General features: G+C 44.8%; 1 protein-coding gene across 7 annotated transcripts in view; it reads right to left on the minus strand.

Annotated features, from left to right (window-relative positions):
* The window catches only part of NTRK2 (neurotrophic receptor tyrosine kinase 2), a 332,403-nt gene extending 310,926 nt beyond the window's left edge, over window positions 1-21,477 (minus strand). The window contains exons 1-4 of one of the 7 annotated variants that reach the window (XM_041743999.1): window positions 21,108-21,477; window positions 20,456-20,543; window positions 19,994-20,205; window positions 18,943-19,516 (exon numbers count right to left, since the gene is read on the minus strand). In XM_041743999.1, coding sequence (XP_041599933.1) covers window positions 18,943-19,154 — 212 coding nt within the window. In that variant the 5' untranslated portion in view covers window positions 19,155-19,516; window positions 19,994-20,205; window positions 20,456-20,543; window positions 21,108-21,477. Of the gene's footprint in view, window positions 1-18,942; window positions 19,517-19,993; window positions 20,206-20,455; window positions 20,578-21,107 lie in introns of all 7 variants that reach the window. The other 6 variants (XM_041743998.1, XM_041744001.1, XM_041744002.1 and 3 more) reach the window with 6 other exon arrangements.
* Between the last annotated feature and the right edge of the window lie 3,543 nt (window positions 21,478-25,020).

Consider the following 25,020-nt stretch of genomic DNA (forward strand, 5'->3'; position numbering starts at 1 on the left):
GCTGATTGGCATTAGCACTTCCAGCTTCTTTTTGGCCATGGGCATTAAGGAGCACAAGTAATTCCCTTTGGTGGAGTGCTGTGGGCCAGGCACTGGGTCATCCAGGGATGACCCCTAAGGGTGCTGTCTGACACAACAATGCTACCAGGAGAGCACTCTAATTGCTTCTGCTCTTCAGAAGAGGAAACAGAGACAAAACCATGCCAGGTCACTTCTCCAAGGTCACACAGCTGCCCAAACAGGATCTGAACCCCTGTCTACCTGCCTCTGGATTATGAGCTGGGGGCTACAGACCACACCATTACGACCGTGGACTTGCAAATCCAGCACGAATGGTTTATAAAACTTCTACAAAATGGACCTTCAAAGATAATCAAGGCCTAAAAACAAGAGTCAATGAAGAAGAATGAGGACATTTTATAGGATGGTCTCATGCATTCTATGTACATAGAGCTGTAACAGGAGAGAAATAGAAAAATCTTCAGATTCTTCCACAATGCCAAGCTCTGAGAACTGCAGTTTCCTGGAAGAGTCCAACTGCCCTGGGAATTTAAGAATTCAAGTGACTGGGATAATCAGTGGTGTTGTGTGAGGGATAAACACACTCTGCTAGCTTCACCTCTTATGAACTATACGACCAGGGACAGGTCCCCATGCCTCAGTTTCCTCATCTGTAAGGATGTTAGGGAAATTAGGAGACAGCCCCATGAGGACATCTGAGGTCCCATCTGAGGACTTCAATTAATTCCAGTCATGACCAATGATCAGCAGAAGACAAAGGTTCCAGGGCTGGCCTGGTCACTACCCAGCTGCGGGGCTTCCTGTAGACTGCCTCCTGTGACCACGCCCATGGAAGAGGACATTGGACTTGATAATGTCTCAGTTCCCTTCAGCACACACATTATAAGAAAACGGCAGCAAAATCTTATGAAGAAAAATTACTTTCTAGGTTTCTGAGTATTTATATAGCATTTTCTTCATCTCTCTCTAGCAACAGGGGCTTGCCAACAAGAAACACTATATTTTATGGCCCAAGAAATTGATTATGAAAAAAGAAGAAACCTTAAAGTTGGCTTTCTACCTAAAATATACTGGTCTTCTCCCCAGGGAATGTGAGTTTAATTGTACTGATTAGCATAGCCTTCCATACAGACTCAGGACTGGCCCCTGGCCCACAAATCATGTGACAGGTAAATCTTATAAACTGACCAGAAGTCACAGCAGTCGCATGTGGTCCAGATCAACATCCAGTCAACATGGGGCCTTTTTTTTTTTAAAACATTTTCTTGTCTGTCTCCAACTTTTCCAAAATGGGAAGATTTCACATTTTACAATTCTGAATTTTCATATTCTTAAAAAAAAAAAAAAAAAAAAGAAACTGAAGGTCCACCAAACTGGACTAGCATTTCTTCCTGGCAACAGTCAGGAAGAGCTGAGTAACACCGCCCCTGGAGGTTTGGGGCACATTTCCAGTTGGTCCTATTCCCGACTGCTCTTGGCTATTTCACTGCCCCATGGAAAGATTTTATGACACTTGACTTAATTCTTGCCTGTAATTTCCCCTGAGATATCAATGCTCCAACTATTCTACACCAATAGGTCACCTCCACGCACAAACATCCCTACAAGTCTCATCAAATAAAACAACACAGAGGCCCACAATAAAAATACCTCATTAAAAAAAAAAATTATGTCTACCTGTCCCAGAGCTTTAGAAGCATCCTCTGTTCCTAAAAACTAAAACTGACATAAACCTAAGCCAAGTTTAATTTTATACTTGGTAGAGTGGTGAATATAATGCCCAGGAAAAGCAAGAGATGTGGGTTTTTCCTGATCAAAAACACACGGTTTTCTTTCCAACTAATTTGATATCATTGTATATTTCACACTAGGTCTCAGAGCTTTGGAGAAGTCACAACCACCTACCATGAGCAAATGGAAAGACAAGTAACTAAACATGTACAGTGACATACTTTTCCCACATTAAGTGAGGAGCCCTATGGTGGAAACGGTCCGAGAGCCAACTACTGTCAAGAAGAGGCTCAAGACAGAATCAAGCTAAAATTTTTATTGTGGGTGGGTATCCTCCAACGTTGGTCAATAGGAAGCCACCAACAATACGAATTAGGCTGCACTTTGCATCTAATTCATCCTGGCAGGCCCTCAAGGGGCCATCCCTCTTGGGCTTAGGGACTCCCCAGGAGCCTGAGCAGCCTTTTCCTCTGGCTGGGGCACAGCCTGGTCACACGTGCTCCTAACAGCTTCTAGACTAAAACCATCTCTGCTGTGCTCTGTGGGAGGAACTCCAAGGTCTCAACAGAGCATCTGCCCATGTTCTGGGGCCACTGAAGGGCTGCTTCCCTGGCAGGTCTGGATCTGCCTGCTGTTACCTCCCCAGCTCATGTGCAGCTGCGGACAGGGTGGCTTCCACCTGAATGAGCACACAGTCTGGCCTGCTAGGTCTTTATAAAAAGGATGTCAGCCCCACCATCTGCTTGTCTGGTTTCCAAAGAGAATGGATCTGGCCTTAACCAGTACCAGAAATGAGAATTTTCCAGGCTCTGGTCAGAGGAGACATCTTCAAATCATCTGTAGTCCAGCTTCTAGTCTAGCAAAGCCTGGTTCAGCAAAAGGTACTGGGGATGGGAGACCAGGCTCCTGCGTTGCATTGGTTTTATAATTCCAAGCACCGGGAGATTACATTTTGGGGCCACTTTAGCCTCCTTGCAGAATGGACGTCCTTGTCACTTCCCCCAACTGTCACTGGCTTTCTTGGTAAGAAGAAAATGAAATCTATGTCTGCGTTTTTTCACAAAAGCTGCAAATTACATCACTCATTGTCCCCGCAAAAGAAATTCCTTCCAGAACATAGTGCCAGACAAAGCTATGTTCCTGTGGAATTAGTAGGCATTCTCTTTACCAATAATGAGCTTCTCTTTTCACTGCCAGGAAGTTGAGAACAAATGTTGTGCTCAGTTACAGCAACTATGTCAACCATTTGAGTTAGCTGGGAGTTCTAGCCCATTTTTTCACTCCTTATTCCCTCCCTCTCATTTTTACCTTCTTGACCTTCCCATGTAAAGTTATTATCACCAGTTATTCAAATACCGATGATAAAGTGAATAATTGTGACATTTCTAGCATTCATTCAATGCCAATTAAGTGGCTATTATGAACAATAGGCTAAGACTATGGAATTGCCTAGAGTCGTTTTCAAGAAATGGATTAGTAAATAATTTAATCCATGATGTTTTTAGGTTTTGGAGTGATTGTTCACAAAGTCTTCTTGCAACTCCAATCCAACACATGAATAAATTATCTCGTATAAAAAAAAAAAAGATGTTTTGGGGAGCCCAGGTAGCTCAGCGGTTTAGCGCTGCCTTCAGCCCAGGGCCTGATCCTGGAGATCCGGGATCGAGTCCCATGTTATGCTCCCTGCATGGAGCCTACTTCTCCCTCTGCCTGTGTCTCTGCCTCTCTCATGAATAAATAAATAAATAATCATAAGAAAAGATGTCTTTTCCTCTTTCCCTGTTATTGCAGGCCAATCAATGTTTCACTTACGAATAGTGAAGTCTTCCAATGATTAGCCCAGGTCTTAAGAATTCTAAGAAGTGTTCAAGTCAGCACTAATCACAACATAACACAGTTCTGAAAGCTCTTGGACTCTCGTCAGGTCAAATCATTCCATATGAAGAGCATTTTTTGAACTAATATTTCTGCTCCAGCTTTAGGACAGATCAAGCACGGCACCGAGAAAAAAAATGAGCATCAGGCATAACGTCAAGAAAAGAGAATGATTCAAGTGGTAAAATTTTAGGATCTCTGTGTGAAGGTCTGTTTTGATTTTGGCACAATTTTTCATCCAACATTTATAGGCTGTGGGAGTAAGGGGAGCGATAGAATGTGAGCAACACTTCCAATTTTATCTTCACTGGTTTCACTTCACATGTTAACCTTTAGTCATTTTTACAGAAGGTTAGAGATTACTTTCTTTGGAGTGAAACTACAAAGATGCTGCTGAAAAGGGATCCCAGTCGTAAGTGGTTGTGTAAGGCCACAATAAAGAGAAGCTATTTTGCAGAGAGGAAGTGTGAGTGCATCTAAAAATCCTAAGCAGATCTCTGACAAAAACTGTAATTCAAGGAATATATCACAGTTCAAAAGGATGTGTATTTTTGAGGTACCTACTGTTGTCAAATTCACAAGAGAACAAAGGTAAAAGGGAGGTTGCCTGGAACTGCAGGGAAGGGAGTGGGGAGTTGTTGTTTATTGGGTACAGAGTTTCAGTTTTGCAAAATGATAAGGACTTTGGAGATGGATGGTGGTGATGGTTGCATAAAGGTGTGAATGAACTTTGGCCACTGAAATGTACCTGTAAAAAATGGTGAAGACAGTAAATTTCATGTTATTTCCCCATAACATTTTAAAAGATTTGTTTTAAAGATTCTATTTATTTACTCAAGAGAAACACGGAGAGAGAGGCAGAGACATAGGCAGAGGAAGAAGCAGGCTCCCTGTGGGGAACCCAATGTGGCACTAGATCTCAGGACCCCAAGATCACGACCTGAGCCAAAGGCAGACATTCAACCACTGAACCACCCAGGCATCCCTAAAAGATCTTTTCTTAAAAGGCTTCACAATTAAAGAGTGAGAGAGACAGTTAAAAAAAAAAAAAAAGTGATATGCAAAGTAACTGGTAAGCACCAGACTCCAAGGGAGCTGTTATCAGCAACCTAATAGGGTTGCCTGGGCGGCTCAGTGCTTGAGCGTTTGCCTTTGCCTCAGGTTGTGACTCCGGGGTCCCAGGATGGAGTTCCTGGATCGAGTCCCTCATCCGGCCTCCTGCATGAAGTCTGCTTCTCCCTCTGCCTGTGTCTCTGCCTCTCTCTGTGTGTCTCTCATGAATAAATAAATAAAATCTTTAATAAAATAAAATAAAATGGACCAGGCCTACAAAGTTGCAGAATAAAGACAGTGACCTGAATAATAGTTACATCTGAGCCCGTGCAGAGGACTGCTTGGCACACAAATGGTCAATGTCCCAATCAGGGGAGCAGTCCAGGTCCCACATATGAGAGTAATAGCAAAAAAGCAAAAAAGCAACAGTTGTATGCAAAGAACCAACACCCTTTAACATCTGTCCTCCTAACCCCCGTGCCTGCCGGTGCCATGCTCAAGGCCGATTCTCTTGCTTCTCCCACCTCCCCTAGCCCAAGAGAGCCTACTTGCCCTGGGAATATAGTCAAGGAGAGTCATACAAAATAAAAACAGCCGAGCCTAACATGTCAGGCACTAGTGTGAACATTTCACACAAGTCAGCTCATTTTAACTTCACAAAAACCTGATAAGAAAGGTTCCATTATCATCCCCTTTTACAGATGGGGAAACTGAGACACAGAGAGCTGTCATAACTCATCCAAAGTAGCAGACGTGGACCAGCTTCACGGGAGGGGGCGGGGTTTCAATCCAACAAGAAATCCTGACTCCCAGCCGCATCCTTCCCCTATACAAACGCCCAAAGAAAATGAAAAATCAATTTGTTGATCCTCCTGTGCATGGCCATGGACATTTAAATTCAGTGATGTTTTAATTTGGGAAAAAAAATAATGAGGAAAGGCACTTTTTAGACACAGTCTTCAGAATGCTAGGATCCTGCTAGGGTGCCACTAAAAAAACATATTTATATATTCAACCATAATGAGCTGATTCTTAAAATATTACATTCAGATCTAGACCTTTCAGAGGGAATTTAAAAAACTGTATGGGGAAGAGAGAAAGGTGGAAGCTGGTAGCTACTGATGTTTAACTGCCCCCATTAACTGCTGGGAACATGTCTGTGCTCTGCTGGTCTGTCTGGGTCTGTGATAGCACAATGCTTACGATATGGTCAGGGGAAGAACCTCCACGTGCTGTCCTTGCTGAAAACAGGGAACCTCATGCTTGAGAATTCCCCTGAAGAGACGGGCATCACTGGGAGGAGCAGCCTGGCTGGGCTGCCAACCACACTGCACACTCCTTGGTCTAAGTCCTGAGCTTCTTCTATTCTAGAGCTATCACAGCCCACAGCTATGCTGATGCAGAGATCAGATCCCCAAGACAGAAGCCCAGACAGCATTTTCCCTCTGCTCTGGGCAGTGTCCAGGCACATCAGTGGTCCTCTCCCTGGTGGTCCTCCAGCCAATTTTCTCCATATGAGGGAGTGCATCTACAGGGCTGACAGGATGCTCCTACACCTTTCCTGGTTAACTTAGTAGGATTCCAGAATTCCCTACCCCAAAACCCTGAGTCCACTTCTAATGGTTGTAGAGGCCTTTTCCATAAGTCTGTCCTCCTAGGCACAGCAGGGATGGGGGAGAAGTCTGAGGCTGTCTGTGGTGGTATGGATGGGTTTTAATTGTATAGACTAGACTGTCCACAGGGCTTCGAGACAGAAGGGTTGGGGTTGACCTGGCTGGGGGCCCCCACTAGTGCCCTTCAACAGGCCAGATAGATGGTAGGAACTGGCCTAAGTCTTGTTGTCCAGGACCCAGAAAAATGCCTGGCAGGGAGGCCATGTTCAAAACATATTTGTTGATTGATTAATTGGCTGAATAAATGAATGAATTGATCAATCAATCAACACATGTATGTATAAACAATTCATTGCTGGCCTCCAGTTCAGTCATCCATGGGAAAAGATGATGTTTTCAACAAAAGATCTATTGTCCCCTGAACTGTATATAGATATAAAATCCAATGAAAGGAGAGAAAAGACATATTCTAGGGAGCTCCATCCACGCCACCACAGACAGCCTCAGACCTCTCCCCCATCCCTGCTGTGCCTAGGAGGACAGACTTATGAAAAAGGCCTCTACAAATATTAGAAGTGGACTCAGGGTTTTGGGGTAGGGAATTCTGGAATCCTACTAAGTTAACCAGGAAAGGTGTAGGAGCATCCTGTCAGCCCTGTAGACGCACTGCCTCATATGGAGGAACTTGGCTGGAGGACCACCAGGGAGAGGACCACTGATGTGCCTGGGGTAGACTGAGGCAAATAAAAGGGCAAGAGCATCCTCAACACACCAGAAGACACTCTCCATTGTGAGAGAGCAATTTTGGGAAAGAATAAATGAAATGGCTAGTAAGTTAAACCCCAGACAGTCACCCAGGCTTATCATGAGAGCCAACGCCTCAAACAAAACTAAGACTTTTCTCATGAGAGGTAAACATTATGTGTTGGTTCCATAATGCTCATTCCTTTTAAAAAATTTAACTTTCAAAATACACATGGAGTCTAAACTATTTTCATTTGTATGCATATTATGAACATACTTCAGCGTTGTAAACATAAATAAATGGATGTTATTTATCTCAAGGGGGAATTATCTTTTTGGATTATTCAACACAATCTGTTCACCTATATACTTCTCCACTCTATTTTTAAAAGCGTCCCAATCTCGTATGTCTATCAGTTGTTTTATGATCAGTTTTGCAAACAACTATCAAAATTTCGAGATGCCCCATAGTGTTAATTATTACAAATATAAAGGAAGTCCCATGAAACATTCATAGGATCAGCCCAATGCACCTTGATTGCAAAAGCACACAAGTATATGTATCAGGTAGTACACTAAACTGGCCCTGACACATCATCTTTTTATACTCCTGATGTCTGCAGTTCTTTAAGAGAAATGAACAGCTTCTACCAGCCATGCTACAAGAAGGATAAATCACATCTGAAATCTCACACCAGAATCACTTTGTAAGTAAAGCACCATAAATGCAGTCACAGGGAAAAATGGCAATTGATCCACAGGGATAGCCATTATTAGCTATTACACAACAGAAAAAGCACAAATCTTTCTCATTAGACCTATTTGCTTGCAGGAGATCAGATGTCCCTAGAATGATTCTTTGTCCCTGGCTTTGCCTCTGCTGTTGAGCTGGTCTGTTGTGCATCTCCCATCATCTGCTTGCCCCCATCCTCCCATGGCTTCCCTGTTCCACCTTCCTGTTGGATACACAAGATGCCTCCTCCATCAAAGCTTCATCTTTCTTCCTTTCCAGCTAGCTGTGCTACTTCTCTACAGGAACTGAATTTGTTGTGTTTTTTTTTGTTGTTGTTGTTTTGTTTTGTTTTGGGTTTTTGTTTGTTTGTTTTTGTTTTGTTTTGCTGTGTATGAACCAACATTGTGGTATTTAAATCCACAAACATCTTAACCTGATGAGTAAAAGGTCATGTATAGAAATTTTTCTACTGACAGCCCAAAGAACAACTAGTACACACTTTTACTTGGAATTCTCCATGATATATCTGTAGGAGCATGCATGCTCCTACATCCACGTGTGTGTGTATGATGTGGAGATCTAGGACACTGTGCTAGGTGCTGGGGGAAAGCATGACCAAGATCCACATGGTCCTTGCCTCCAGGCCACTTACATCCTAGTGGTATCTACAGGTGGGTAGCCAGGAATGCATTTATGTTGCTAGGTGACCTGTTCTGAGATTGGGAAAGAGTACACGGCAGGGACGCAGCCCGGAGGTAGGAAGGCAGGGGAAAGGTGTTCCAGGCAGAGAGGCCCGCCGATGTGAAACCAGGGAGTTAAGTAAGAGCATAGTTGTATTATCTCATTGGACAAAGGGAAAGGCAAGATATGAGGCTAGAGGTTTGAAATTGAAGATTTTAAGATTCATTAAGACTTATTTCAATATATAAACAGAACGCTATCTTATTTTAAAATACCAATACAATGTGGGGGGTGCTAGGCAAGCAATTTCTACAATTCGTATGGAAAAATGATCATGCAAAAATAACTGAACATTCTGAAAGAAAAGACTAGTGAGGGCAGCCCCGGTGGCTCAGTGGTTTAGCGCCGCCTTCAGCCCAGGGCCTGATCCTGGAGACCGGGGATTGAGTTCCACGTCGGGCTCCCTGCATGGAGCCTGCTTCTCCCCCTACCTGTGTCTCTGCCTCTCTCTCTCTCTCTCTCTCTCTCTGTGTCTCTCATGAATAAATAAATAAAATCTTAAAAAAAAAAAAAAAGACTAGTGAGCAAGACTAATATTTTGAATAGAAAATAATAATAATTAAAGCTTTAGGAAATAAAAACTGTAATGCTGGCAAGGAAATAGAGCTGATTAACACAATAGGATATATCCCAAAATGGTCCCAACTGCTAGCTGAAGTTACTGGGGGACAGGTAGAATTATATAATCTACGGTGTCAAGAGACCTGATCGGCTGATCAGCTATCTTGAAAAAGTAACAAAACTATTTTTTTGCTACTCTCTCCTTATGGAGCAAAAAGCTTTGAAGTATGAAGTAGTGAAAGTAGTAGAATGAAATACAGACTTATTTTATACTCTTAGAGTGGGAAAATCTTGTAGCCACATTTACAACACAGAAGCCATAAAGGAAATGATAAATTTTACTACAAAAGAATATACAATTGTGTCATTAAAAGAAGAAGAAGAAGTAACAGCACAGTCAACATCAGAAGACAAGCAAATTGTTAGGCAAAGTATAAATTTTCTTTTGTCAAATGGATTTCTAAAATAAAGCAATGGTAAATACCATTGCCCAGGATTATGACTGACAATGGTCAAAAGGTTTGATAATGAATAATGCTGGCTTAGTAGTAGAAAAACAGGCGCTTCCAGTTTGGGTGGGAGAATGAAATGATGTGATCTCTTTGCCAGACACCTTGGCCTAAAATCTAACAAAATCACAAACACCCTGCAAATGGCCCTGCAATTCAAATTCTAGATAGAGATTATCTATAGATTTCCTGTAGATAAAATCATGCATGTGTGCAAGGACTTGAACATAAGGTTGTTCAAAAGGAGGTTGGAAAAAAAAAAAGGAGGTTGGTTAAGTAAAGAACAACCTATTCATTCAAAGGATTACTGCCTGGCTGTGAACAATAAGGTTGGTGCTGATACAGAAACATTTTTTTTGTATATTCTTTCATTGGAGTTCGATTTGCTAACATACAGAATAACACCCAGTGATCATCCCATCAAGTGCCCCCCTCAGTGCTTGTCACCCTGTCACCGCGTACCCCAGCCCACCTTCCTTTCCACTACCCCTTGTTCATTTCCCAGAGTTAGGAGTCTCCCATGTTCTGTCTCCCTCACTGATATTTCCCACGCATTGGATACAAAAACATTTTTAAGATACAGCCTTCAGTAGAAAAACACCAACATGCAGAAGAGTGGGTACAGCATGCCTTAATTTGTGTACAAACAAAAAGGACATATATATGCACTCATGTATTGTGAGTAGACTGCTGGAAGCTGAGAGATCAGAGGGGTTAATTTTTCATGATACATTCCTTTCCACCGTTTGCATTTCTTATCATGTTCAAATATGATTTGAAAAAAAAGCTAATCACAAATAGAATTTCATACGGTAAAATGAATGCATTTCTGCAAAAAGATGTGTAAAATCACTTTAAAGGATCTGAAAGGTTCCCAGGCTTGAGCAAGGCTTGGCTGAAGGCATTAAGCTTTCCAAAGAAAGAATGTGTCACTCACAGTTGGTGCTGGGCAGTAAATGAAGGAGAGAAAAAGGAGTGTCCATCCAGGGGACACAGGTCCTGGCCAAAGTACTTCAAGTTCTGCATTCTCTTTGTGAAGGCGCTCCCATTATGGAGATGGATGCCTCAGGCAAGCTTAGCTTAATGCCATTTAACATTTTAAATGCAGAATTAAGTGCCCTTGCTCTAATTCCAAGATCACCAAGCAAGCTCCCAGTTATAATTAGTTCTCCTTTATAGATCTACTGGTGTAGGAAACAACGGTAACGCTGATCTGTGCATTTGGGTCCCTGGGATTGTTATCTGCCTTATTTCAGAGCAATATAATGACAATCTGGATCGTTTGTCTGTTTGTTTAACTAAAAAACAAAAAACAAAGCAACAACAACAAACTTTGGCCTTTAAGAGACATGAGGCGCCATGGGGCAATTAGAGGCAGTGACATAATGAGATCAGCATTTAGAAAGACCACGCCAGCGCGGTGCGGCACAGGAGCAGAGAGGGGGCAAGACTGCAGGCAAGCCCGCCAAGTAGGAAGGCACCAAAGCATCATAGGAAAAAAAAAAAAAAAGATTTTTTTTTTTTCCTCTGTGCCAGGGACGATTTTCTCAACAGGCACTGAACACCGGCCAGTGTGTACGTGTGTACACATTGCAGAGATGAGCATCCACCAAGGCCTGAGCTGGGAAACCAGTGGGCAAAAGGCAGAGAATTCAGGTGCAGCCCCTCTGCCACCACACAGGAAGGGACTCTGGGGCACATGAAACAGAGACAACTTTGGCAGACAAAGAGCCTACCTTTTGAGCCCGCTCTGTGTTTCAGAGGGTGAAAACCAAAATTCAACTAGCTTTTGATTTAAATTACACTCATGTTAAGTTGTCTAAGAATGCTTCATTGATTGCTTTGTCAATATTGAGAACTGATCACAGACACAACAGGTCTCTGAGTAGCCTGGTTGGCTAATGGAGTCAAAGTACTAACAGTCGCTACTTCACCCAGGTCCTCCTCCTCAAGAGAAATCCAGAATCATTAAAACAAAATTAGAAGTCTGGGTGGGGATGTAATGCACAGCATGGTGACTAGGGTTAATAATACTGTGTTGTATATTTGAAAGCTACTAAGAGAATAGATCTTAAAAGTTTTCATCTCAAGAAAAATATTTATGACCATGAGTGGTGATAGATGTTAAGTAGATTTATGGAGGCGATGGCTTCATCATACATAGAAATATCAAATCATTATGTTGTACAACTGAAACTAACGTTGTATGTCAGTTATATTTCAACAGAAAAAAAAAGTCTAGATGGTTTAAGGAAGTAAATCCTAAATTATTAGGGAAATTTTACAGTTCCGGATAATTAAGTCTGAAAAAACCACACCTAGTGGAGTTTTATAAATACATTTCTATCTCCATAGAGAGATCACATCCACACAATTAGAATCCTGGTATGTGTGTCTGTGTGTCCCAAGGATTGTTGGGATATGAACCTCACAGGGAAGTGTGGGGCATGGAATAGCAATAGGTCCTTACTTTCAATAGAAAAGAGACTCTAGATGGTATGTGATTATTACCATTTTTATTCTATACTAGAAGATGCCATATTCCCAAGGGCACACAAATCATTTATCTCTTGATTAGTCTAACATGGTGCAGGGAGAGATCAGTGATGGGTGGCAGGGGAAAGACACGGGGTGAAGCCCCAGTTCACCTCTTTCCCACCACCATGCTGCTTAACTTGTGAACATTTATTTGAATCTCTGCACTTCTCTCAAAATTGCTTGCGCTTTTGAGGTTAATTTGGGCAAGTGGGACTGAATAGTAGATAGAGCCATAAGCGAGATACTGGCTAACGTTCTACCCCAAATTACACTGTGTTTGACCAAAGAGCCCTGGACAAACCAATCAACCTGACAAACCCTCCAAGGATGTCAAGACCTTGCCACCTTCTTCAGGATGAGACTAGAAACAAGCAGATGTCTGGAGGGAGCATTCCAGGTCCCTGGAGAGAATCCCTGCTTGAATCCAGAGCTATGTCTCCATGAAGACCATCAACATCATACAAAATGGTAGCAGAATGAATTCTAGATGCGAGTCAACAAGCTTTAAGCTTGCTCAATGGCTTAGTCATGGATCTCAGCCATTGATCCTGGGCAAAGAGAAGTCAGGGGAAAAAAAGAAGGCAGGAAAGAATAAGTGTGGCCACAGGTCTTTCATAGGAGCTAAGACAGGCTTTGTACAAAGGGCTGTGGGGTCCTTCACTTATATAACCACCCTTGACTGTGGCAGACTCCAAGGGCAACAGCTTGCATCCTGCTGGGTCTGCTCTGCCTTCGCTCCAAGCCCAACCTGCCAAGATGGTCCAACAGGCATAGGCTTAGCATCCCACATTGCTGCCAACTTGTGAAGGCTTGTCTCTGCAGCCTGACTTTTGTGTATGAGTTGCTTGGAGAAGAGGAAGTCTTGAAATTTAAAAACGGAAACAAAACACCGTAATCTAAACAAAAAATTTATTTCCTCCAATGTGAAGATAAGACCATTGCTTTTGAGTAGCTTTAATGGCTTTGTCTCTCACAGAGACAGGTTTGCATAGACTTGGTCTAGTACTGAGCTATTCTTCACATCTCCGACACTTCTAAAATGGTGGGTGGGGGTCAGGTTCCATCCAAGGATGCAGAACAAAAAGGAGGCACCCTAAAGTAAAGGTCATCGGCACCTCCTTTGGGTGCTAGGAGAAAAAGCTCCTAGACCCATGTTGTTTTTAACGTATCACAGCCTTAGGAAACTCTTCACTGGCCTGGTTCGTGCAGAGGGGGCCGGAGCAGAACATTTCTGAGACCCTTCTCCCTCTGTGGTACCAATTCTAGGTGACCCTGTGTGCAACTCTGGACTCAGCAGTCCAGCACTAACATGCCACCAGTCTTATTAGCAGCTCACAATTAAAAAAGACTTGTTTGGGGGAATTCAGAGCAGACACTGAACATATGCACATGTGACACTGTCACCAAAGGTCCTCAGATTCTCATACCGCCCTTTACTTCACAACTGATGTATAAACCACATTATCTCCACAACTGAAGCTTCGTGGAACTTCAGAGCCAGAAGAAACTTGTCTGAGGACTGAATCCAAAGATATAGGTTGATACCTAACAAGCTCAGGCCCTGACAGTAAGGGGCTGCTTCATGATCAGGTCACTCCTGACTCCAGCTTTCTGTGACATCTTGTTTATTTTTGTTATTGTTGTTAAAAAAAAAAAAAACACAACAAAAAACAATAAACTCAGTACCTATAGTACCTGGGAAGTACTTTTCTTCCCAGGTTTATAACACTCACAAGCACTCACTCCTTCATCACCCAGATCAATATCTACTGACTTCCCAGTCCCTCGGACAGCCCAGAGACCAAAGTGGTAAGAAGGCACCTTGATTATGTGAGATATTTGCCTTCTTTAATGGAGATCGATCAGCAATCAAATGTAGAGTGAAAATGATCAGGCCACTGCAGGGCTCAGACCTCTGCCACCTGGGAGGTGGGGAACAGGGGGGAATTTGTGCACTAAACCAACCAGACCAAGTAGATTATGAAAATGTTCAATCTGCTATTAACCCAAGGTTCAGGTTTTTCTCTCCTTTTCTCTCTCTCTCACACACACACACACCAAATGAATAAAAAAATAAATTAAAAAAAAAAAGGTTCCCTGCCTAAGTAACCTCTCCTCAAAATCATCCAGTTGATTTATAAACATCAAGAGGAACCAGAACTTGGCACTGCATCAAGGGGCAGCAGGTTCAATGCCATGTTCTACCCTATGGTATTTAAAGCTACATGAAGCTCTCTAGAGACATGCTCAGTTAGTCCGAGGCCTAATGTCAGTGCTGGTTTAATAGTGTTTTTTTCCCAAACAGCCAAGACGAGAAATTAGTTAACACTGGGGACACTTGCTTAGTACCAAAGGCAAAACAAAAAACAAAAACAGAAACAGAGACAGAAAAACAAAAAAAGGAAAAGAAAAAAGAAAGAAAGGAATTCCCCACCCCCAGCTAAACAAGAACTCTAGGTTTTATACTCTGACGACCCAGATATAGTCAAAGAGATCATACAGAATGTTCCTGGGGAGAAAGAGTCCTCAATTCTCAGCTGTCCAGCCAACTTTTCAGCTTAGGAAATGTCATTACAAGGGAATATTGAAACAGACACAAACAGAGGTTTATGGGATAGAAACAGTGAAAGATTTTAAACAGAACTAAACTCAGCTCTGGGGAACTGTGACCACATTATCTCAACTTCCCATTACTTGCTTGTAATAACACATAACCCAGGCCCTTCCCTTAACTATAGTGCTCTGAATTCCCATAAGGAAATATCACTTTTCGGAGAAGAAAAAAAAAATCAAATACATTTTCCTGTATGCTCAATGAGAAGTGATGGGGAGGGGGAGGGGGAGAAAGTTGGGTCAGAAGGGTTGAGGGGCTTTTCAATTGTTTTACCCAATGTAATAAAAACCTCCTTAATGCAGAAATTGAAGGTATAAAACCAAAGAAGCTTCAAATGGTTGTGCTGAGCTGAATTCTGTAAATACCTTCGCTGGGAAGAAAGCATGTTCTCAACTCTAGCTCGCAAGTTGTGCTAGTGATACAAATTAGACTGCCTTATTTATGAACAAGTCCAGTGTTGCTTATGTTACCACACTCAAAACTTACTCTGTGCATCTTACATGCATGTAAAGCACCATCCAAAGTTCTAGAAACCCTAGTGGAGGGGCTGAGAAATAAACATCAAAGTAATAAAAACAGATGCCTTTCACTGAAACCTTCCGAATGCCAGGATATTTGTTTTTAGTACAATTAATTGCAGTGGAAAAGCCTACTAAGGTGAGGGGGGCCAAAATCAATGTATTAATGACATCACATTACAGTCGCTTAACCAAGCCAACAATTTATTGCACATAGAGGCTCTGGCAGCAGAGGCTGCAAATTCTATTTATGTTGTACTAAGAGGAAAAATATTAGACTTGTCTATGACCCCCAAGAAATTCACCCAATAAATACCACCCAAGAAATTCAGAAAAAAAAGGCCATCATTGATCTATATAAAATATGAGCAATATAACGATGGACACACCCTTTCACAACCATATAAGTAGATTTAACACTTAACAGTACTAAATGGTATACTTAAAAATGGTTAAGATGGTAAATTTTATGTTAGGCATTTTTGACCATAATAAAAAAAAAACCGCATGATCTATTTTATCCATTTCTTTTCCCACTTGGGTAAAGTAGAACTTGTCATTTGCAGTACATTTTGGCACCTGGTACTACAGAGAGTTAATGGCCAGTTACATAACTCTAACGGGCTTTACTCCTGAATTCCACTTATGTGTGACAATGGTATTGTTTTTAAGTTTAACTTAGCATGGCTTTGGTATAACCATCTCAGAGTAAGAAAGCTGGTGCTAAGCAGCAGTGTGATGCTGGGCAGGTGTGATGCATCTCTATAGACAGAGAGAAGAGAGATATAGGCATATAGATCATGTTGGTGTGTAAACAGTATGAGACAGACACTACGATAGAATTTTTAATAAAACAACCTCCAACAATGACTCTAAAAATGAAATGTCAGCTTAGCTTAAAATATGCACGTAGAAGCAAAAAATAAAACTATCTTTTAATGAATTTCTGCACACAGTTTTAGAATGTTGTACCATGGGCTCTCTCTGAACCCAAAAAGCACAGTGGTGTACTCTTCCCCAAATATATAGATATTAAATGACGTACCATTTTTAAATGATACAGTAAACTGTGGCTTCAGCAAGTTTTAATTAGTTTATTTATTTCCATTTTTCCTACTAAAAAAAATAGAAACATGAAATTTCAGCTAAGCACCATTAAACTACAACTTTCAACCAGGTTATTTTAAGAATACCATGGGGTCTCATAATAAAGTAAAAAAAAAAAAAAAAAAAGTAATTTGGTTCCAACTATAGCTGGTATTCCCCCTGGCCAAGAATATAAAGTTGTTCAAGCAAATATTAATATGTAAGAAAAAGAACCAGATGGTATCATATATGGATGACAGTGAAACAAGCTCATCTACTGATGTCATTTTGATATCAAAACAGCAGAATTCAAAATAATTATATGAAGTGCTTTCCAAAAAAGGATTTTGGTATGTTTTATAGGACATGAGGGCACAAACTGGCTGGGTGCAAACAAAGCTGAGGCGCAGGGCTGAGACACAGACTTTTTCTCAGAACTCACATCTAACAGCCCCGTTGGTGTCACTAAGGAACGTAAATTCTCCATCCCAAATACTAACCCTACACACCTCCCCAATCTTTCAATCTCAGTGGATTTTCAAATCAAAAGAAAAAAATAATGGAAGAAATTAGGAGTGCCACTCACTGAACAACTGACAAACACTTTGGTAAAAATAAGAAGAATCAATTTTTTAAAGCCCGGAAATAGGAACCTACCATCAGATATTACGGAAACAACAGCATTGTGAGAACTGATGTAAGAAAGCTCAGCTCAACTCTATTGATTTCATAAATACCAGGCATCTAACACCACTAAGGTTTAAAATAGCATTTTTTAAACTTAAAGAGAGTTTTAGTTTCCTTTTCTCTGATTAGGGCCTTAAAAATCTTACAGTGAAAAAAAAAATGTCAGAGTGAAAATGATTGGCTCTATCTCATTTCCTCCTTCATTATAGATGCATCATCTAATACAGAATTTCAAAACAATCCACAACAACACGAGACGTCTGACTGTATAAAGGCACTCTCCCTGGTTTCAAATTAGTCCAAAGGGCTCTGAATTCCATATGGCTTCCTCCATCTGACTACAGACCCCCCTCCATCTCATGAGAAAGACACAGATCCTGATGAGAGGCCACAGTCACTTTGACCAGGCCAACCAGGGCCGGCACAGTTGAGGCCCTACTCAACCTTCCTATCCAGCTCTGCCTCCCTTGATCCTTGCCAAAAAAAAAACCAAAACACCCAGCCTCCTGGATGCAGCCTGACAGTTGGTTGCTCCCAGCACATCTCAGCTCTGCTAGGCCTGCACATTCCCCCTGTGCTGCTGCCATTTCCTTCTGCCGAGCCTTATAACATGAGCATCACCAGCAGAACAAGCAACAGAGGCTACAAAGGTCTCTTACTTACATTAAAAACAGGTTATCTCAGTCAACTACGTTGGCAGAAACAGGGCGTGCGTTTTCTCGGGAGGAAAAAAAGCATGCGCACTCGCCAACCGGAAGGCCACAGCCCAAACCCTATTTTCAGGGCTGCCTATCTTAGGATCAAACACCGTAAGGAAAACCGGGAGAAACTTTGCCTTACAATCCTCTACTTGGATGAATAAAATCTCATGCCAGTGAAATGTAGGTGGTGACAAAGTCCAGGGGGTGGGGGGCGGGGGGAGTGGGATATACATCTAGTAGAGGTGACAGGGAGATGCTGGAGAAGGCACTGGTGAATTCTTACTTGGTAATGTATTTGTCACAAGCCATCAGAACAGGAGGACAGAAATACACAATTCTGCTTCTCCATCAGAGCAAGACAAGCTCAAACATTTCCAGGGACACAGGGGTCCGTCCCATGCTAAAGGCAGCATTCATTAGAGTACTACACACTGCTTTATCATCCAACCTAGTCCTCGGTCATCATCCAACCTAGTCCTTCAATGGGCAATTAAGATTTATAATCCAAATGGTCTCAAAATTATATCTCTGGGAAGTCAAGTCCAAATTAAATCAGACCAGGCTTTTAGGCTTCCGACGAGCACATTTTCTCTTTCAAGAGAGCGCAATTTCAACACTCAGAACTTCTCTTCTTACAGACCATTTTCAAGGCCAGCTCTGGATGCCATCTCCTAACAAAAATCTGATATATAAAATGCAAAGGGACACTGGTAACTGCAAACCTCAGGGAAAGAGGTTGGTGGTGCTGGTGGGGGGGGGGGGGCCGGGGGGGACTCTGATCTCCTTCAGTAGATTTCAAAAAGTTCATCATTTTAACCTCCTTTCTAGTATATATTACTGGAACTTCTAACCTAACATGCACTTAGCACCTTATGAAACAAAAATGTCCAAAACTAAGTTATTGCATAAGGAAAGCCTAAAGCACACCCAGCAGGGCTTTCAAATACAGAGCGTATATGGAATCTCTGAAAAGAGCATATGTATTTATGTTACTGACACATATAGAATACTTGAAACTTATGTTCCACTGTCCACTTCTCCCCGAGGCAGTACTAGTCCCAAGCCAGAAAAACAGGTAACTAACAGATGGCCCTGCCCATGCCTGACTTCTCCCCAGACTTCGACAACATTCATGCCCCGGACGGACAGACGCGCCTGGCCAGCCCCAGTCCAAGGGGCAAGGAGAGAAGGAAGGAGGAAGAGCACCAGGAACTCACATTTCGGTGATGTTCTCAGGGTCTGCACTGCTGGGCTCCAACCTCGGAAACGCCACGATGCCCGGAGAAGGGTCGCTGCACCAGATCCTAGAGGCGCTGCATCTGCAGGACGCGGGACAGGCGAGAGCAGCCCTCCAGAAGCCCACGACCAGCCAGCAGAAGCCCCAGAGCCGCGCCATGGCGGGTCCATGCCACCTCGTCCAGGACGACATCCCCAGCCGCCAGTGCCAGCCGGAGTCAGAGCGAGTAGGTGGCCCCGCGCCGCACCGGCCGGCCTCCCCGGCCCCCGCTGGGCGGCCTGCGGCGCGCCGGTCGCTCCCTCGCCCCGGTGCCTGTCGCGGGCGCGCAGAGCCGAGCGTGTCCGGGGCTGAGCGTGTCCTGGCGGGCGGCGCGGTTCACAGCGGCCGGGGCATCTCCGGTCGCCTCACAGGGGGCGCTACCGCCGCTCGGAGCCCCGCCGCGGCCGCCGCTGCATGGCCCGGCGCACCGAGCACCGGCCGGCGGCGCTGCCGGCACCCCCTGGGACGCAGGCTCCTTGCTAGACGCGCACTGGGATCCGGGGCGCACCTCGGGGCTGAGGACAAACAAACACGCGTGAGACTGAGCGCAGGACCCCATACGGCGCGCTCGCCGCACCCCCTCCCCGACCCCAGCCGGGCACTGTGGATGGATGGATGCGTGCACAGCTCCGGCCCCAGAAATACACTTGCCCCTCGATGGCACTGGCGCCGCCGAGGCCACTGATGTGCCCCCCGCTACCCCACCCCAACCTGAGGTCGAGGGAGGGGAGACGGAGCAAGGGTCCCCGAGACGGGATTCCACGGCACAGGCCCGGCGAAGGACCCTTCAGAGGGGGACGCGGAGACCGCCGGCGGCGGCGATGGCTCCGCGACGGGGCCCCCAATGATGCTGCAGAATCCGCCACGGCCGCCGGGCGCAGGGGGTGCGGGCAGGTGGCGTGGCGCGTCCCACCTGGGGAGCACCCCGGCCGCCCCGGGGGGTGGGGGGAGCGAGGGCCGAGGCGCCGGAGGGCACTGTCCGCGCTGCTCACCCGGGCTCCGGCGCCTACCGCCCGCCGGCGGCGCCTGGGTGCAGGCTCCTCCTGCCGCCGGGCACTGAGCGCCGAGAGCGCGAGCGAAGGAGCGAGCGAGGCTCCTGCTCCAACCCAATTCCGGGAGCCGCCGCCGCCGCCGCCTCTGCTACTGCTGGCGAAGTGACGTGAAGGCTGACGCAGAGCAGGGGCAGAAACTCCAGAAAATTAGTCTGAAATCCAAAAACACACACGCTCATACACACACAAACCCATAACACCCTCCAGACAAAAGCAACAGGGAGGGGAGGGGAATCTGGGGGCGAGCGGGGAGGAGGCAGGCACCGGTGCCCCTGGCCAGGAGCAGACAGCAGCAGCATGTGGGAGTTCATACACGCGCACACACGCACACATCCTGGCTGGGGAGACGCGCGCCTGTGTGTGTGTGTGTGTGTGTGTGTGTGTGCACTGGGGGCCAGGTACCTCCGGGATGGACCATTCCACCGCCCGACGCCTCTCAGTCCCTAATTCACACCGCGGTCTCTTCTACCATCGCAGCAGAGGCTGTCTCCTTTTTTGAAATGGAAACCGGGCTCGGTTCAGCTCTGAAAAATGCGCTGATTCTTATTATAGGAATCCTCCCTCCCCTCTCCCACCCCGCTGCGTGCTCCTTTCCCATCCTGCCTAAAAGGGAGGGCGAGCTGGCCTAAAAATAAATAAATATTGTAAACACCAAAACGTGCTCGGCATTGGTAACCAAGGATAACCGCCCCTATTCCGGGCCATCTATTTGAGGATCCATGGTTTTGGAGGGTCTTCCTGTTGGTGCTTTTGCAGAGGGAGGGGAGTCTCCAAATGCAACTCTAGCTCCCTAAGTGGGTCTTTCTCCTGCCGTGTTCCGGCATCACACGCCCGGGAACCAGAGACATGTGAGGGGAAGGGAGCGCGCCTGACGCTTATCGGGTTCCCTAAATGCGCCGCAGCAGCCCTGGCCTGTCCGATGTGTGGCGCCGCGTCATTTTCTCTCCTCCTTCAACCTGGCAGGATTCAGCGGTTCCCGGGTCGTCGCTTCACTCCCCGCGAGGCCCACCCCCGCCCCCGCGGGGCACCCCGAGCCCTCGCTCCCCTGCCGTACCTTGCGCGTGTTCGTGTGTGCGCGGGTGTGCGCGAACGCGTGCCCTGCGCCCGCGCTGCCCAGAGCACGACAGGCTTCCAGCTAGCGACAAGCCCGGCGCGGGCAGAGCCTCGGGGTCTCACTAGGGACACACGAGGCGATCCGGGAGGGTCGAGTGACACACCGTAACTGCTCTGCGGGCGCAGTTAAATGATGGCTGCGGGGCATTCGCAAGCCTTGCCTGAGAATCCGTCTTCCCATTTGCGGCTCCGAGAGTCTGTTTTTCCGCAGTCATTTGAAAGGGAACTGGGAAAAATGCGCCGCAGTGCCCGACACTTGCGAGAGCTCTGGTGCCCCCGCGCGGGGAGAGAGCGCCCCGCACGCTCCGGAGCACCAACCCACCGCCGCGGCCCTGGCGGGCACTGCGCGGGGGGCGCGCTCTGGCGCCAGATGCGCAACCAGCGGCGCCCCACGCGTGCGCGCCCCTGCTCGGCCGGCGCTACAGGCCGAGAGCCTGGCCTCGCGGAGCTCCCTCCCCGCCAAACGGCGGGCAGCGCTCAGCTCCAGAGAGGGCGCCCGGATGGGATCTCGTCCAAAGGATAAGAACGGTCACCGATCTGCTCGCAGAGGCTGAGCGTGGGAAGTCTCCAGAAACCTGCACCACAAGGTGAACGCTTACAGCTTAGTGATGCCTTAACTATTACAAGGGAATACAGAAAGCATCTGGTGGGGCTTTTGTACCGAGCCGGGGCGCCGAGCGTAACCGCGGGAACCCTCGCGCAGCGGCCCCAAGATCTCTTTGCAGGGCCCGAAGACGAGGCCGGCAGGTCTGCCTGTCTCCACCATCACTCGGCTGTGACACGCACGTATCGGGGGGCTGAACCGCCAGGCTGAAGTTCATGCCTCAGCTCGGCCCCCAGCCCCTGCCGGGGGAGGACGCGCCAAGGAAGGAAAGGCAAGGGCAAAGGCAAGTCTTGGTCCTGGACACACAGTAACACTCTCCCGCCCGTCTTGCCTGTGCCCTTGATGGAGCTGCCCCTGCGGAACGCCTGGGGGAGGGTGTGTACCTGATTACCCACGTCTCCCTCACACCCCCACCCTCATCCCATTTTTTCTCATTAATGGACCATTTGAGCCCTAGTGGCTGCAAGGTGACAGTGCGGCAGCCAGAGAGCCGAAGGTTTCAAAGTGGTTTGCAGACCAGATTCTAATTATGTTGGAATAATTTTAGAATTTGTATTATAACATATATACGATTATATTTAGATTCTAAATATACCCCCTTGATTATCTCCCACCTGAAATTAGAACTGGCTGCCCCACGTCTAATCACACTTGCCCGGCTCTGTTTCTTCCATAGTACTTAACTATTGGTTAACAGATCATTTGCTTATTTATTTACCTAGATCTATAGTTTATTGTATTTTTCCAGGCAGAATGTAAACTCCATGAAGGCAGGGGTCTTTGCTTTGTTAATCGAGATATCTGAAGGATATAGCAGGTATTAAAATATGTTTGTGTGTATTTAATGAATAAATGAAATAAGCTAAAGTTGAGATTCCTTAAATGGCCCTCTTCACTCTCACTTTCTTAACCTATAATCCTGCCAGTCTGTCTGAATAATTCCCCTTGGAGAGTCTTCCTCCCCTCATCAGAGTCAATTTTCTCTGTGCTGTCCCCGAAGTTGGCACTTCTGGAAGTCTGACTTTCTACCTCCTCTAGTGGCCAGGTATGTTCTAAGTTGGCCCAGGGAGGGACCTGGCCATAATGGTAACTCAACATTTATCATGCACAATATCTGGAAACACCAGGAAATCAATAACTATTCCTCAGCTGATAGAATTATGGATCTATCTCAGTTTTAAGACCTATCAGATCTTTCACAGACATTATTTCAGGAACTCTCAGGCCATACTTTTTAGGAGATGATGAATATTTTTGAGACGGACAACCATTTTGGAAACGATTTCTTCAAACGTGAAGCATATTCCTACCATGTGATCCCACTATTCTATGTCTATGTATTTGTGAGAGAGAAATAAAAGCCTATGTCCATACGAAGACACTTATGTGAGTGTTAATAGTAGTTTTATTTGTAGAGGCCCCAAACTGGAAACAACCCAAATATTTATCAACAGGTGAATGGGTGAACAAATTGTGGCATACCCACACCACAAGAGGCTACTCAGCAATGAAAAAGAATAAACTATTGATACGTGGGGCCGTGTGGAAGAATCTCAAAATAATTATGCTGGGTGAAATAAGCCAGACAAAAAGGAGTACCTACTGTATGATCCCATTGTCACAAAACTATAGAAAATGTAAACTATCGTGACAGAGAGCAAATCAGTAACTGCTGGTGAGAGGGGCAGAGACAGTGGGGAGGAACAGTGACACGGGCACAGAGAGCCTTGAGGATGATAAATGTATTAATTATCTTGATTATGGTGATGATTTCCATATTATCAAGTTGTGGATCTAAGTATTTTTAATTTATTATATGTCATTCAATCAAGCTATTTTATTTATCTTATTTTTTAGAGACAGAGTGTGCATGAGCAAGGGGAAGGGCAGAGGGAGAATCTTAAGCAGGACTCTACCCTGGCAGGACTCAATCCCACAGCCATGAGATCATGACCTGAGCTGAAATCAAGAACCGGATGCTCAACTGACTGAGCCACCCAGGCACCATTCAATAAAGCTATTTTTAAAAGCAAGAAAGAAACATTGCCCTAGAACCTTCAGTCGTCATTTTCTTATTCCTATTGGAATGCAATTAGAACCTCCAATTTCAGGAAGCTATTTTATAAATAGCTTTTATAAGTTATAAAGTTATAAATTTTATAAATTTGGATATTTCTTAATAAGATCAGAATCTGTAATGTTCTCATATTAGCAGACCTACCATGTAATAATACATTTTACATTCTGGGAAAAGATTGAGGAAACCATTATTTGAAAGATGGGAGAGATAGTGACCACCCCTAAAAGTACCTTGAATGTCCATTAATAGGAAAGCAACTCAATAAATTATACTTCCATTCTTTATACTTACACTTAATTAAAATGCATTAAACTATATACATTAACCTGAAGACATGTATAGTATATTGAGTGAATAATGCAAGTTTCATGGCAATATCTAGTCTGAGCCTACAGAGAAAGCCAATGTTCATGAACGTGTGCCGTTGGTGTGTGCATACAGAGAAAGGAAGTCAGAGAAGCATTTACACCAAACACATCAGTAACCTAGAGGGATCAGATAGGTTGTTTGGAGAAACAGAACAGACCAGACAACTTATAAAACGTTTCTGCGGCACTAATAATCTCCTTTCCCACAATATACCTTATTTTATCATCTTTTCCTCTTTTTTTTAGTCTCTTCTCTTCCAATCCAGAGTTACTCTGTTTCTAGACTCCCTCAGTTTGGTGGAAAACAACTGAATCTAAAAGCATGTTTACAATCTATAAATAATGTTCACCATTGGCTATTTCACTTTCCCAAGAATATCTGTATGTTAGTAGAAGACCCTGGAGATAAGATATCATCCAAAGGAATTTCAGGTACCATGCCATCCACAAATGGGAGAGTATTTGGGGATTGAAGACCCTCAACACAGGCCACAGTGGAACCAGAGGCTGCCATCCATGATCTGCCCCACACTTGTTCCCTCCCACTCAATTGCCTCTTTGTTGTTCACAAAGTTTCCAACTGCTTCACATCCCACATCCTCCAGCTCTGAGTTAGGTCTCACTTTTCCCCATGTCTGCCCAACTAGTGTGAGAACTGCATGTTGCCCAGCACTCTGACCCCTCATTCCACTTCCTGTCTTCCCTGAGTCCCAGCCTTCGACTTTTAACGCTTAGTCACACATTTAACCCAAACTAAATCAACACAGACTTATGAAGCTTTTACGAACAGCTAAAAGGAAGA

The sequence above is a fragment of the Vulpes lagopus genome, chromosome 2 (assembly GCF_018345385.1).
Source record: "Vulpes lagopus strain Blue_001 chromosome 2, ASM1834538v1, whole genome shotgun sequence".
Taxonomy (NCBI): Eukaryota; Metazoa; Chordata; class Mammalia; order Carnivora; family Canidae; genus Vulpes; species Vulpes lagopus.